This window comes from Lutjanus erythropterus, chromosome 6, assembly GCF_056507025.1.
Source record: "Lutjanus erythropterus isolate fLutEry1 chromosome 6, fLutEry1.hap2, whole genome shotgun sequence".
In the NCBI taxonomy this organism is placed as follows: Eukaryota; Metazoa; Chordata; class Actinopteri; order Lutjaniformes; family Lutjanidae; genus Lutjanus; species Lutjanus erythropterus.
Window position 1 is genome coordinate 26717575 of NC_139322.1, and position 14789 is coordinate 26732363.

Below are 14789 nucleotides of genomic sequence, written 5' to 3' on the forward strand. Positions count from 1 at the left end.
TTCTTCCTTTACGGCACTTCCTGCGTATTCTTCACACGCATCATACATACACATTCATACAGTTCACCAGTGTGCTGTAAAACCGCAGTCCTCCAGGGTTGGCCTTTAAAAACTGCCACAGTAGCAGCTGTGGGATGCTAGAGGTTGTTTTGACAGTACTAATGGAAGGGGACTTCCCTTAATTCTTCTTTTGTAATAATTTTTCTCCACCCACATTGCTAGAGTTCTGCCTGAGTGTTAACAGGCCATGGTATCTTTCTTAAAAAGAGACTGTTGTTGTTGTTGTTGTTGTTGTTGTTGTTGTTGTTGTTGTTACATGCATCTGAGGAATCCACCTGATAACCCGAACTCAAGGTATGCAGTTGACTTGCACTGTCAAAAATCCATTATTTTCTAGATGTATTCTTGTGAAAAGTATAAGCACAACACTTTAGTTTTTATTCTTATTTTTCATGAGTGTAAGTAGATATTCTAAGGCTTCTTCAATGACCACAAAAGGAGAAGTGCTCTCTAACATGGATTCCAACAAATTTGTAAACAAAACCTTTTGTGTGCACTCAGGAAATCTTTGATTTTTTTTTTTACTTCAACTCATTAAAAATGGAAGCAAAAACAAAAGTTCTGCATTTATATTTTAGGTCAGTGTATAGTCTGCATTTTAAGTGTTAATTTTGAGGTAAAATAAGGCTCAGTTCAATAAAGGGAATATAATACAATTGTCCTGAATGTATTTCACATTATTTAACCATTAAAATAAATAAGAAAAAGAGGAAATACTCCAATTGTAGTTAGGCCTATCAGGATCTCCATGCTGCTCCATTACGCCATTTAATCTTTAGGTGGGCTGTAATATACAGTACATCTGCATTACTGTGTATGACTCATCTGTGATATTATAGCAGTCTGTGGTTGCACCATGTAGTAGCTACAGTTAGTAATGTCCTTTCCAGGAACTTCAAGTTTCTAGTTTTATGCTTGGCATCCAAGGCTGAAGTCCAATGTCTCTCATTGTATGATAGTGTGTAGGGCTGGGTATCGGTATTCAATACCTTTAAGTTATTGATTAAAACAACCCATTACCAAGTAGTATTGAAACTTCTCAAGTCAAACGAGACCTGCATTCAATCCTTTTGGTACCCAGATCTAGAAAAAATGACAATTTACATGGTTTTGCTCTCGGCCAATCACCGCATGTGTTCTTCACAAAGAAGAACCTTTGAAAAAAAAGTATTGAATACTCCATTCGTATCAGTATCACTTTAAGGGTACCGGTACAAGTACTGGTACTGGTATCGTAATCTTTTGAACATACCCAGCCCTAATAGCGTGTTACTTGTGTGCAGAGGTGCAGCCTCAGGTGTCTTGCAAAGCCCCATTAAAACCATGGTCTGTGAAACCCTGCTTCAGCTCAGGTCTCCACTGCAGCTTCTCCAGGCTCTCCTGCAGGAGCTGAGCACAGCCAGATAAATCCATGTAGTGCAAGGCCGAGAAGACATCGTTCATGTTCGCAGAGGAGCGCTGGCTCCACAGCCTCAGCATCTGGTACTGCCTCTCCATAGACCCCTGACCCAAACTGGTCTCCAGCTCCACCCGCTCCATGTGCTGATCAGTTACCGAGAGCAGACGCAAGAACTCCTTCCACCTACGCAAGGGCACCTCCTTGATAATGGCATAGAGGATGATGGCTGGCCAGTGCCCCGACTGCTCATCTTGTCTGGCAGCTGGAAGGAGAGAATAACAGACAATCACTGGTTGTGTAAAACTGAAAACTCTGCTATGGAAAAGGTCAGCTGCAAGAGTGCTGCTTAACCACATTAAGATAAAACATGTTCCTGCTTTCAAATGTCTCAAGTTTTCCCTTCGTGATTCACTGCATGGCTCCACTGTGCTGAATCTTATGTTGGCTTGTTTTCTGGCCCTGTGTAAACCCAGAGTCAAGCTAAACTAAAGGTCATCAAGATACAGAAAGCATGCAGAGACATTTGAGCAGCATCAGGAGATCAGTCCTGTACTGACTACATTCACTATGAGAAGGTTCAGTGCCCAGTTGCATGAAATGCCTTAAGATTCAAACTTCCCTGAAGCAAAATGTTTCCCTAAGCTAAGGAGTTCACTTTGGAACATTGCATAAAGCCTCTTGGGTTGTCTTTTTGCCTAAGTGTTTAGACTAAGGCTTTTTAGGGCAGCTCCTGTCATAATACAGCATATGCGCACACAAAAACAGAAGATGTGGCAAGAAGTAAGCTAACTGACAAAAGAGAAAGAGAAATCAGTAGAGGAAGCAATGAAGAAATATGAACATATAAATGATAGAGCTAACAATAATATGTAAGACAGGCTAGCTAGCAACAAAGTTGCTTGTGCTAATATCAAAGCTATACTCTCTGACAAGTTGCACATGGCTCATAGTGTTCAGTGGGTTTTTTCTGTCCTCTTCAATCACCATGAATTCGGTCAATCCTTATTTTACTTTTAATCCAGTGGTTCCCAGCCTTTTCCCCTTGGCCCATTTCCCTGAAAATGCACCTTGAAAATGCTTGAAAAGTCTCAAAAGTCCCTGAAACCCTGAAACTGCAATTTTTGCATGTGCAAGTCTGATTTGAGGACCTTGAAATAGACAAAGTCTTGGGGACCCACTGTGAGGAGCCCAGAGGGGCCCAGACCAATGTTACAAGGGACTATAGAATCTGATTTTATGCAACTCATTTTTCCTAAGCCATCCTTTGATGAAAATTTAAGGGAAACCTTAGCCTAAGTGGTCTTATGCAACTGGGCACAGAAAAGACCAAAAGAAAATAATTAACTGATTATACTGACATTTATTGTCTATATTTACAAAGCCTGCCATATTGTATTCCTCTGGATCATAGAGCATGATTGTTGCTCTGAAAACACAAAAGAGTCACACACTGTTGCAACTTGATGATGTTTCTTAATTAGTCATCAGTTCTTGAGAACTACTGTACCCAACTGTTTCAGGAACTTACACGGTCAGGTAAAAATATTAAAACAGTCAGTTAAAATAATACACACACACACACACACACACACAGACACACACACACACACACACACACACGCCAAAAGTAGGGACATTGAAACATGTTTTGAGATGGAACATAAGACAGTCAACAACAGTAAGAATTAAGTAACTTGCATGCAGATTTGTTATGATTTCCTGGTATACCATAGACAGTAAAAGCAAATCAGACAACTGCTGCCCTTTACCTTATAGACAGGAACAGAGAACCACAATGTTGAGAACACCCAACCACAAGGGGCTTTTCCACACCAGGCACAACATCATGACATCACTGTAGTTGCATTTATAGGGATAGGTCACATTTTTTTGAAGTTAGGTTGTATGAGATACTTATCTATGATCAGTGCAGTAAATGGCAGTCAGCAGACCCCCAGTTTGGACATGCAGCAGGACTAGCAGTGTAGGAAGCTAAGCAATGTACTGCTGTGGACAGGGTCAAGAACTGGAACTGTTCAACTGGAACCAGCAAATTAAATTCAAATTTAAATACACCTTGGCGTCAGCCTTTTCAGACAGGAAATTACCATTATCTAGGCCAAATGTCCCTCTATCCAAAGCCACCAGACTCAACTGTAATTGTCATTTTCCCTCACAGTTGGTGGGTTTACGATTGCTGGTTTACGGCTGTCTCGATGTCTGAGTTTGTTTTTCTTTTTATGTGACTTTGGTATTTTAGTATTTAAAACCAAACTGACTTTGGATTCAACAAAATCACCCAATAACATAAACTGACAGATCGAAGCAGGGGTACAACGAGCAACTCTGGTGTTCTGTGAGGCAAAGTTACTGATTTTGCAAATGGAGTCTGGTGGCGTTGAAGAGGGTGATATTTGGCTTGCATAATGGCAGTTTCCAGGGGCGTAATGGGGGTAAACCCAAGTTAACTTAATTTATTCACCACTTTGAAATGAGGATGAAAGTTGACTCACCTTTTTTCAGATAAACTGCATCAAGGAATGAAGGGAAACCAGTTCGGTAAAAAACACCCACAGTTTACCCACCACTAACACCTCCTGGCGATTTCCCATTGTATAAGGTTGATGGGAAGTTAAAGAGGTGAAAATATCCTAGATTCTAGTGTACAATTAAACTGATATTGATTGTTTTTAAACAAACAAAAAGGAAAAGTTTAAAATATGTTTTGCTGCTGATTGTCCACTGCTTGGCTTCCTACACCGGTTCTGCTGCTGGTTCTCCAAACTGGGGGTTGTCGACCGCCATCTACTGTAACTTAACTGTATTTCAGCAGTTTCCCTGGTGACAGTGTAATTTCTTTAAAATATAGGAATCAAGTCTATATGAGCAAATGAAGGGTAAAAAAGCAGTGGAAAAATATATGTGGCTTCATCAACCTCTCACCCTCCATATTCTATAAATAACCTCTGAACATGTGTGATGTCGAAGATTTCAAAGGAGTTCCAACATCATGCACAAGGATGCAAATTGTTTATAGCTCAGTGACATGTACTCACTATCTGATTTGCCATTTCCCCTAATGTCGAATTGCTGACTGATGCGAAAAAGTGAGGGCGTCCTGTTTCCCAGTTTCCACCTCCACACTGTGGGCCACATGACTGATCAGTGATAAATAAGCGTGCTGAACAAGTAGAGATGAAAAGGCTGCTGCTCAGAGTGTGAAAACACTGCAGCTGAAAGTGGTACGCCACAACAGTAATCAGATCAACCTAAGTGTCAGCATGACATTTTTTTTTCTTCACAAGACATTTGGCATGAGTGGCATGATCACCAGCAAATGTACATTTGAAGCTGAAAACTGGTCAAGCTCATGTCTTTGTGCATGCTGCAAAGGTGTCCTTAAGCAAGATGCTAAACCCTTCACAGGTGATGTTTGAAGAGAGCTTTTTAACACTTCAAATAATGTTGCTCTAATGTTGATGCTGGGATTTCTAGTTTGTTTGAAGTTCTTTGTATCATTCGAGGTAAAGTTCCAGTTTTACATAAGCTGATTTACTATCTCAGCCCATCCATTTATCAAAGAAATACACGCTTAGAAATAAAGTTGCTTACTGGAACCATCAAGGGGTCTTTGGCTTTTCCCCATAAAATAACCCTTTTTGTTTCCTGGTAGAACCCTTTTATTTTGGGTTCTTGGGAGAATTCTCTGAAAGGGTTCAAAGTGGAACCTTTATAAAAGGACAAAAGTGCAACATTTTATAAAGGTTGAAACTATTTTTAAATTCCAAGGGATTTATCTGGAACACCCAGGGGCTTCTGGCAAGAACCCTTCTTTATTATGCCATAAAGACCCCTTGATGAACCATGAAAGATGAAAGAGTCATTTACAGTCATACTTAGAGGTCTGAATCAAGACTACAGATAAAACATTTCCTCTAAAACATAAAATGGTGGCAGTATTGTGATGACTTAGCAAATATGCTCTAGACCCTAACAGACATATTTGAAGAAATGTTGGTTTTATTAACACAACAGGTGCATCTTTTCTACCTTGTAATGCGATCTGGCAAACCTTCAGAGAAATGTTGATATCCAGGGTCTGTACATGACTTTAAGATTTGTCTTTTTTTTTTTGTGGGTTCAAAGTGGAAGCAAAACTATGATCTTGGTGATCTAAGTGCCAGTTTGTGCTGCTGTGACCTTGGCTTATATATCAGAAAAATTCCTCCGTGGTGCAGAAGGAAACAAACTTTTTATGCCATTATGTGAAAGTATTTAAACTATACCAGTACCAAGGATTTGTGCTGGTGGTCATGGTCCTGATCTGTAACAACAGCAACTTCATATAAATTAGGGCTTTCAAAGTTAACGCGTTAACGCAAATTAATTTTAACGCCACTAATTTTTTTGATGTGCGATTAATGCACGTTCTGTTATATTGGCCTGACCGGTAGTTTGCATTCACAAAGACGCGAGCTTCTGTCAAATGACAATGTAAACAGGCTTGTCTGATTAAATATTTTAATCGATTGACAGCACTAATACAAACACATACATGAACTAATAAAAATCACCTGCTTTTTTTACCCTAAAGTGACCAAACATTGTAAGTTAACTCCCACACAATGTCTAACCTGCAATAATACATTTATATAATACATTTATTTTGCAATTTTTTGTGCTCATCGGGCAAATAAACCCCAAATATTTAAATATATTATTACCTTAAACTACTTTACCAGGTGTTTTTAAATTTTCTTGACTTTGCAAATCACCTTGTTGCCCATTAAACCCTTGGTTTTTGCCAGAATTTAGACTTTCAGTGATGATATACTGTAACCTCTGGGGTCTGATAGCCAATCATCCCCCCCCCCCGACACATTCATATCACACATCTTTGTGTCACTTGTGTTCAATCCATCCTAACAGACTTCAAGAGTTTTTAGCTAAAATTAATCAGTTATTCTTTCTCTTACTTCTTTTCTTTTCTTCTTGTCAAATAGGCATTTCCCTCCATCTTTCAAAAGACCAGTTTCTCTTAACTTTAAGTGCAGTTCCAGTCCGTCTCAAAAAAGCAGCTTTCATATACAGTGTTGTCTGGACTTGACTCAGCTCTGTTTTAGACCAATTTCACAAATGTTTTTTTTTTTTTTTTACTGTGGTGGAAAGTAGTTTCTTAGTTTCGAATCCACACAGTGCAGGGCCAAGAAGAAGGTCAAAATGTTACTTTGCAATATGCATCTGACTTCACTCCTCACCTCAGTACTGAAACTGCTTACAGGTTAATGATTTCATTTCACAGCTTGATTCAGAGCAGATCATAACACCTTTGGGCTCCCTTTGATACACGCTGAATCAGATACTGCTGTTGTTGTTTTTAGTAGCAGTAGTTGTAGTAATATTATCATGACAGGATCATTAGAAAGGCTGAAGGGAAATGAACTTGTGCAGATCGATGCACTGTCACATTATTTATATTTTACATAAATGGTTTAGCAATTTTGATAAATAAATAAATAGCTACAATCCATGGTTAGTTCTTCAAACCTACTGTAGCATTCCATATCTCATTTAAAGAACCAGTATGTGTGTCAGCTAGTAGTGAGCAAAGATGCAAAGTAACTAAGTACAAATACTTACTGTACTAGTTTTCAGATATCTGTACTTCACTTGACATTTTTTGTTTTTTACTCGTTTAACACAAATACCTGTACGTTCTACTCCTGATGTTTTCAAAACAGGCTTATTACTTCAGTTTTAATGCATTTGAGGGGAATTACTGATTATCGATAATTTTTCCTAATTGCACACTGCCTTCCCAATACCAAGACTGATTTCAACCTTAATGGATGAGACAATAACACATAGAAAAGATGATTCTTTGGTGTATCCATTACTGTACTTCAGGCATGACAAACATAACAAGACAAAGATAATGGAAAAGTGTACAAAGATGAAACAGACAAGAGAGGGAGACTAAACTGTGGAGAAAAGGTGAGCTTTGCAGAGAAACAGACAGTAGAAATGTCCTTCAGAGGGATTTGTTTTATTTTTATACTCTGACAACTTTTTAGAGCCTGTACTTTTTCACTCTTACTTGAGCAAATAAGTCAGTACTTCTTTTTTTTCTTTTCTTTTTTTCTTTCTTTTCTTTTTTTCTTTTTTTTTTTTTTTACTACTTGAGTACATGTTTGTACTTTTGCCACCTCTGGCATTGAGCTTGTAGATCGGAAGCAAGTGAATAGCACGTGCCTCACCCTCCCCTTCAAAGCATGTAGGAAAAAATATGGTGGCCGCAAAACTCATGAAAATTGCAAAAGAACCAGTGTTTGATTTGTCCATTTTGGGCTATTTATAATGTTTGTTACAATACAATATGGCAACCTTCATGGAAGAGTGGACCTGTGCCCTCAAATGGATCCTAGATAATGAAAACACAACAATTCTTATTTTCAGCTAATTATACCTAGTTATACATGAATGAAAACATACTTCTGAACATTATATTTAATTCCTGACATATTCTGCCAGTAGTTGCCCCTAAATCTTACATACTTGTAATGCATGCTTCTGCTGCAGAAATGTAAACGATCACAATGTAAGCGAAAGAATATTTGACATGCACATATTTCTTACCTTTGTGTTCAGCACCTGGCAGTACAGGACCGATGTGTGCTGGATGTGGTGGTGTGGCTGGACTCTGACTGAGAGGCATCATGGGCATTTGCTCTGAAATGTTTAATGTCTTGAAAAAACACAAAAGAAAGAGGTGGTAAAAATCTTTGTTGCAACTCTTTTAAGAGGGTGATGGTTGAAATACTTCAGCTTTATAAAAACAGAAGTAAATCACTTTGATAATTCATTACAGCTTTGGTTCAATTTAGCAACAAATTGCATTCAACATTTTGCTCATATTGATCTTCACATATTTTTTTTTCTCAAGGTAAGCTGACTCTTCACCTACAGCACTACTCCAATATGCATATCTATTTCAACAGAATGCAAAATGCTTGAAACTGAGCACAAACCAGCATGGGTGGTTCTCTGCCTTGATGACCGTGTTGTTCTGTTAGGAGGAAAACAGATATTATCAGTTGGTTTCCTCCATGTCCAGTCAAGAAAGCACATTAAAAAAACAACTTCTGTGAAAATACTTTTTTTGGTCTGTTTGTTAAATATTTCAAATACTTTCTGTGACAATAAATGTCTCTTAAACTTGAATGTAAAAATTTAACTTAGGTTGTGTTGTGTCACAGCACCTGTTGTGTATCTACAAACAAACTACACAGAAAAAGTACATATTTAGAGTATTTGCTCACTTATTTTCAGTACATTTACTCAAGCACTATACTGAACTTAAGTTAGCAGAGGTACTTCTACTTTACTTGAGTATTTACATTTAATGCTAGTTTACATTTCTACACCGCTGCATCTCAAGAGGCAAACACTGTACTTTTTACTCCATTACATTTGTCTGTTGGCATTAGTTACTAGTTACTCCTCAGATTACAATTTTTCATAACCTTCTTGTCTAGTAAAAGACATGTATCCCCAAATGCGTTGATTTTTAATGTTTCTAATAGATTGAAGGTGTTCCTTCAAGGGTTTGGGAAAATTCTCAACCTCCTTAAGCTAAATTAACAACTTAAAATCCATAAAATCCCCAGCATGTAGCTACTTATGTTGCTATTACTGTTGGAAGACGTACTAGGGTCCTATAATTAAGAAAAAGTACCAATACCACAATGTAAAAATACTTCACCATGTGCAAAAGCCCTAAATTCACAATTTTAGTGTACTGGACATTAGCAGCAAAATTTACTTTAAGTATTGTGGGCAGAATGGCTCCTGGCAGTGAAAAATTAGTTTATTACACAACTTTGTTTAATACTCTAATGTGATTGGTCAATTTCAGCTTTCTAAGGTCTGTTACTTCTGAATAACAATAACTGCTATGGACCCAGGTCTGATCATGGACTCTGTAATAAAATGATTTTCAAAACAATAAAATCATTATTAAATTAATGTTTTATGTCAAAGTATTTTTTTTTTTAATGAGCAGCCATGTAATAAGCAGATTATTATACAATGAGCAAAATAAACCACAAAACAGTGGTGAGGGGTCTTAACATATATCATAATAGTGGATTATTATTACAGATGCATTTGTGTCTAAGCAGCAATTTAATGTTGTATTTTACATAATGTTGAGTAGTTTTATATATATCACTGTGCCATAATTACAAGTTGATCATGTTTTGTATGTAAAATATCAGTCTCTAAAGTAAATATTAATTTAAGCTGTTTAATAAATGTGGTTGAGTAAAAAAGTAAAATATTTGCCTCTGAAGTAAAGTGAAATAGAGGTATAACTTGCATATAATTAAAGTATTCAAGTGCTTCCACTGGTTACCGTTGAATATGGGGTCTTCAACAGGCAGCCGCACATTCTTGTTTGTACTCCAGCAGAGACAACAGCAAGGGTTTTTGGTGAAAAGCAGCAGAAGCAAAAAGAGCACCAAAAATGTCACCATAACCCCCAAAAGAACCAGCCAGGGCATTTGGTTGACAATTGCTGTGGACACAAAGAAACACTGACATCATCCCACCACTCATCAGTTCTGATTAACTGTCTAAAAACCTTTGATGATGAACACATGAATGATCTTCCAGATAATGTGAATAATTTAAAGGTGCAGCTCGTGGGGCAACAGTCAGGCTGCATTATAATAAAACATCCACAGCTAATGTGAGTTTAAAGGGCATATGAGTCATAAAACTGCAAAACCACAGACCAGTGAGTCATTTTACTCGTTGACATACATATTTACAATACATATTTAGGACTAACTGTTAGGTTGAAGCGTAACAAAATGAGGATTCGATGTGTTGTTTGAAGGTATGGTTCTTGGAGTTGTCGTAGTCACTGATGTACTTGGAGTTGTAGATGGAGTTGTATTAGATGGAACTGCAGTTGTACATTTCTTTTTGCATTCTCTGTTATTCAAACACCTGGAAAAAAAAACATAAAGATTAGTATAGACAACAGTGATATCTAACCACATAATTAGCCATATATTAAAGGGTAGGGTCACATTTTTCCTAAGATTCGAAACACTAGTCTCATGTGAACATTTAAACAGTTTTTGCTGTTTGTAATCATTCCGCTTTGTACTGAAACTTTTGGATGGATTAGCCTAACTCTGACAAATGAAGCTATATTAGCTTCAGAGAGACCTTTTCGAGGGATAGTTCAGATTATTTGATGTAGGGTTGTGTGAAGTACTTGTCCAAAGTCAGTGTATTACCTAGAGCAGATGGGGGTTGACAGTTTGGAGAGGCGTAGAAGAGTCCCAGCATAGAAGCTAATTTAATGTACAGCGATGGACAAGGTCAGCAGAAAAAAAAATGTGTTTTAGCCACCTAAAGGCCCACCTAAAATACTCTGTCTACCACTGCCTTGCTTTCTAATTTACTTTGTATTACTGTGTGACTTTGGTGAATCCAATCCATCCTTTTAAAACATCGAAGTCACACAATTCTGAAAACAAACTAGCCAATCAAGGCAGCAGTAGACCAGGGCATCTGATTATTGTTTTAGGGTAGACTTGTCGTTAATGTGCATATTTAAAAAGCCAAAGCAGCAGTCTTCTATGCACAGCAACAATCCTTTATCAGTAAGGCAAACAGCCTCAACAAAACCGTCTTTATGTTGAGACTATTACATCGGCAGCCACACTGTTCAGCACAGGTAGTGCGGGGCCTCAGTGAAACCACAGGAACTGAGTGTCTAAAATAAATTTGGAAATTTGCAACAGACTCGCAGAATATCCTCCACTCTAACGAGAAGACAGACAACGTGTTCTCTGACCTAAATACTGGTGTGCCTGATTTGACCACGGAAATACATTTTAGATAAAGACTAAGAAGCAGTTAAAAGATTAAAAAGGCCTCTTCAACAGAAACAGAAAAAAGCACATCAATCTACGGCATCAGAAAATGTACACTGAAAACTTAAAATTATCCAAAAAGGAAGCAAATATCACAGAAAGTATTACACAGAAACAGACAAATAAACCAACTACACTCGTAGAAATAACTGTGCTAACTAGAACCACCACGGGTTCTTTACCTTCTTGGTTTCTGGTAAAACCCTTTTATAAAGGTTCCATTTGGAGCCCTTTCAGAAAGCTCTTCCAAGAACCCAACATAAACAGTTATGCCTCAGACCATCTGCGAAAGGTTTCACCCAGAACCCAGAACTTTGAGAGGTTCTGCAGAGAACCCTTCTATAATGTAATGGTTCTACTCAGAACCCTCTCTGGTAGTTCTATCCAGAACCTTTCCACCTTCATAAGGTGCTAACAACAATCCACCCAGGAGGTTCTACCGAGAACCTATTTATCTTCCAAGGGTTTTATCTAAATGCACTCAGGAGGTTCTACTGAGAACCCTTTCATATTATAATACAAAAAAAAACCTTGACAAACTTGTTGAAAGAGTTCTTCAAAGATTTCAACAATCTTTGAAGAACTTTCTTCCAAAAGGGGTTCTTTGGATGAGAAGGGTTCTTAATGGAACCATTAGTCTTATAAAGAACCCTTGTCGAACCCTTTCTTCAAACAAGGCATGATCTTCAGGAAGAACCCTTATGGAACCCTTATTTCTAAGAGTTTAAGTTCCCAGAGTTGGTAGATGGGAGCCATCACTGTAGTGTGTGTATGGATTTCTTCTGATTTCTGTGTTCCCTCCTCACTCTGTCACAAACAAATACAAATCTAAGCATTTCAGCGTTCTGTCAGTCTTATTGTAAGATCTCCCACCTTCGGCAGGGCTTGCACTTCTCTTGGTAGTCTGGATTATCAGATCCTGAAAAAGAATGTGAAGGTGAATGTGAGAATCAAAAAACCTCTATGGCCTCCTTTTGAGGGTGTTTATAAGATAGGCTATTGACAAAAGCAAGGAATTAATCAATGAGGCAGCTGTTAATCCTAATATAGGGCTTTAACTCCATTTGACTTTACATACCTTTGCAATATTTACAGTTGCATGGCTGGCAATCCAACTCACTGTTGGGGCTAGGGGATGCATTGTAGTAATCATCTTTACAGACACATTCCACATTATTAGTAGGGGTGCAGGGCTTTTTTTCTCTCTGATGATCTGGGGAAAAAAATCAAAAGACAGTGTGTTTCTGTTGCAGTCCACAGTATTAACTCACAGTCCTGGCAAAGTAGCCACATGAGTTCATGCTGTACAACAAAACTGGGAAATAATTAAATGTACAAATGAAAAATTACACGAATAAAGGATTATTATTATATATATTAGCAGTTTTTACATTATATCAGTTGACTGAGTTTCCTAATTCTAGTTCAAAATGTGTGCTAAACCTGTTCCAGGACAGAACTAACTTTTAAGACAGGTCTATGAAAGTGCATGCCTTTGGGCCGAATGCAGCATTTTAACTACTTCAACCTGCCCCTTTGATCATAAATATAACAAAAAAAAGTAGGCCTACATCATTGTAAATTTATTTAAGTAACCTGCTAACATTCTAAGTGAATGAGTGTTTACATTGTTCAAAGATCATCATTTTATTACTAGCCCTGTCATTGGTTATGTCTGTTAATCTAAAACGTTTTAACTCTGGCTCTTTAAGCAGAGGGAATTTTGGAGAGTCAAAATGAATGGGAAAAAAAACCTATGTTAAATAAACAACTTATTAAAACAACAAGCTACTTCTAATTTAGGATTACAAAGATGCATTGTTTTAGATATATTTAAAATCCTGACTTTTCACATCAAACAGAAAATGTAAACATCTGGAGTTAATCTGGAGTTAAAATGGGAACAACACTCATTGTGTCACAAGTCTCTAATCTCAGATGTTAAACAGTCTCAACGCACTACTTTGCAGTGAACAGTACTAATGATACTAATTAAGGTTTTGTTCCAGTCCAGTCAAACAGAGTCAGTGTGCTGCTGCTACAAGGTCTCTTTTTGTTCTAAGCTCCAGTGACAATTGAGGATGCTTGGCACCTCAGTCAACTCTCTCCTTTACTGTTTACTGTACATAGATATGCTATGTGCTGGGCTCATCTATGTTGGAAAAAAAATTGAAGGTTGTTGCTGTGGGACCTGTATAAACAACATATATTCACATCTTAAGTCAGCTAATGGTACCAAAATGCTAGCTAACTACAACTAGCTAGCTAATCTACATCAATCATAGCTAGTTATCAAGCATTTTTCTCACATAAGGTAACTTAAGATATGACTCTATGGACCCTATATTACACCCAGCACAAAGCGGGTGCACCAGTGGTGCAGGTGGTTTTGCTATCTTACACCAGTGCAATTGCCATTTTTGCCATGTCTGCAAGATAGCAAATGAACTTGCACCTTGTCTGTGCACCCAAAATGAAGGCAAAATGAAGGCAAAATAAAGGTGAGGCCAGGCGCCCTTGCTATATTATACTTGGTGCATTGGTGTCAAAACCAAATGCACCTTAAACCGGTTTAATCCTGGTCAAAGCACAAAGTCTTTGATGCAATATGTCTGTCTGCTCAAGATAAAAACTGGTGCTCACACACGTCCCCACAATCAAAAACACCTTCATTTATGTTAAGCCTTCTTCTCACACAGGAGTGTGGATTAGTAAAGTGTCCTTTGAATAGATTTTCAGCCAGAAATAAAGAGTAAATACTCAAGTTAATGTGTGTGTCCGTGTGTGTGTGTCTCATGCTTGGCTGAGGCACACACACATTTATGTTAAATAGCGTGCACATATGTGTTTGTCAAAAATTATTCTCATTAACAACAAATAAGGAATTATTATTATTAGGATAAAGCCTAATAAATCTTAATAGACCTGTAAAGTACACACAGGACGAGATCACAGCTGTCAGATTGCCTTTAACAGATCAGTCAGCATAAACAGCTGGAGCAGCTGTGTTGTTTGTGTCTGCGTGTTTATTGGAATCCAGAAAAACAAGGATTAAACAGTTATGATCTGTAACATACAAAATGAACAAGACGTAATATCTGACCACAAGACCGGCCTGACTCAGGAAGAAAAAGGTATAAAAGGTGTGTTGCTGGTTGTGTATTTTGTGCACAGGTTATCAAACTTCACCAACACTCTCTGATTCTGTTTCCTCCACTCACAGTAGTGTTAATGGGATGGAGGTGCGAGGATGGGGAGAAAGGGGAGAAAGAGATGGAGAACGGCTGACCGCCATGTTCCACCTCAATCTGATTCAGGTAGGTGTTCAATCGGATTGAGATGCAGCTTCACAGGTATTGCGTTAAGCAGCAAAGGTGGAT

The 14789-nt window shown here is 37.9% G+C and overlaps 1 protein-coding gene across 1 annotated transcript; it reads right to left on the minus strand.

The window, feature by feature from the left end:
• Positions 1-8255, minus strand: LOC146325416 (tumor necrosis factor receptor superfamily member 1A). Its single transcript, XM_084720025.1, has 2 exons — positions 8096-8255; positions 1-1721 (listed from the first exon to the last, which is right to left on the minus strand). Exons 1-2 carry the CDS (start codon positions 8181-8183, stop codon positions 1354-1356), a joined length of 456 nt encoding a protein of 151 aa, XP_084576151.1. The 5' UTR covers positions 8184-8255; the 3' UTR covers positions 1-1353.
• Positions 8256-14789: the final 6534 nt, after the last annotated feature.

Excerpts from the sequence above, each read along its gene's own strand:
- LOC146325416 (XM_084720025.1), bottom strand. The coding sequence starts at position 8,183 with ATGCCCATGATGCCTCTCAGTCAGAGTCCAGCCACACCACCACATCCA. Across the intron at positions 1,722-8,095 it reads GCCAGGTGCTGAACACAAAG|CTGCCAGACAAGATGAGCAG; the intron begins GTAAGAAATATG and ends CTCTCCTTCCAG.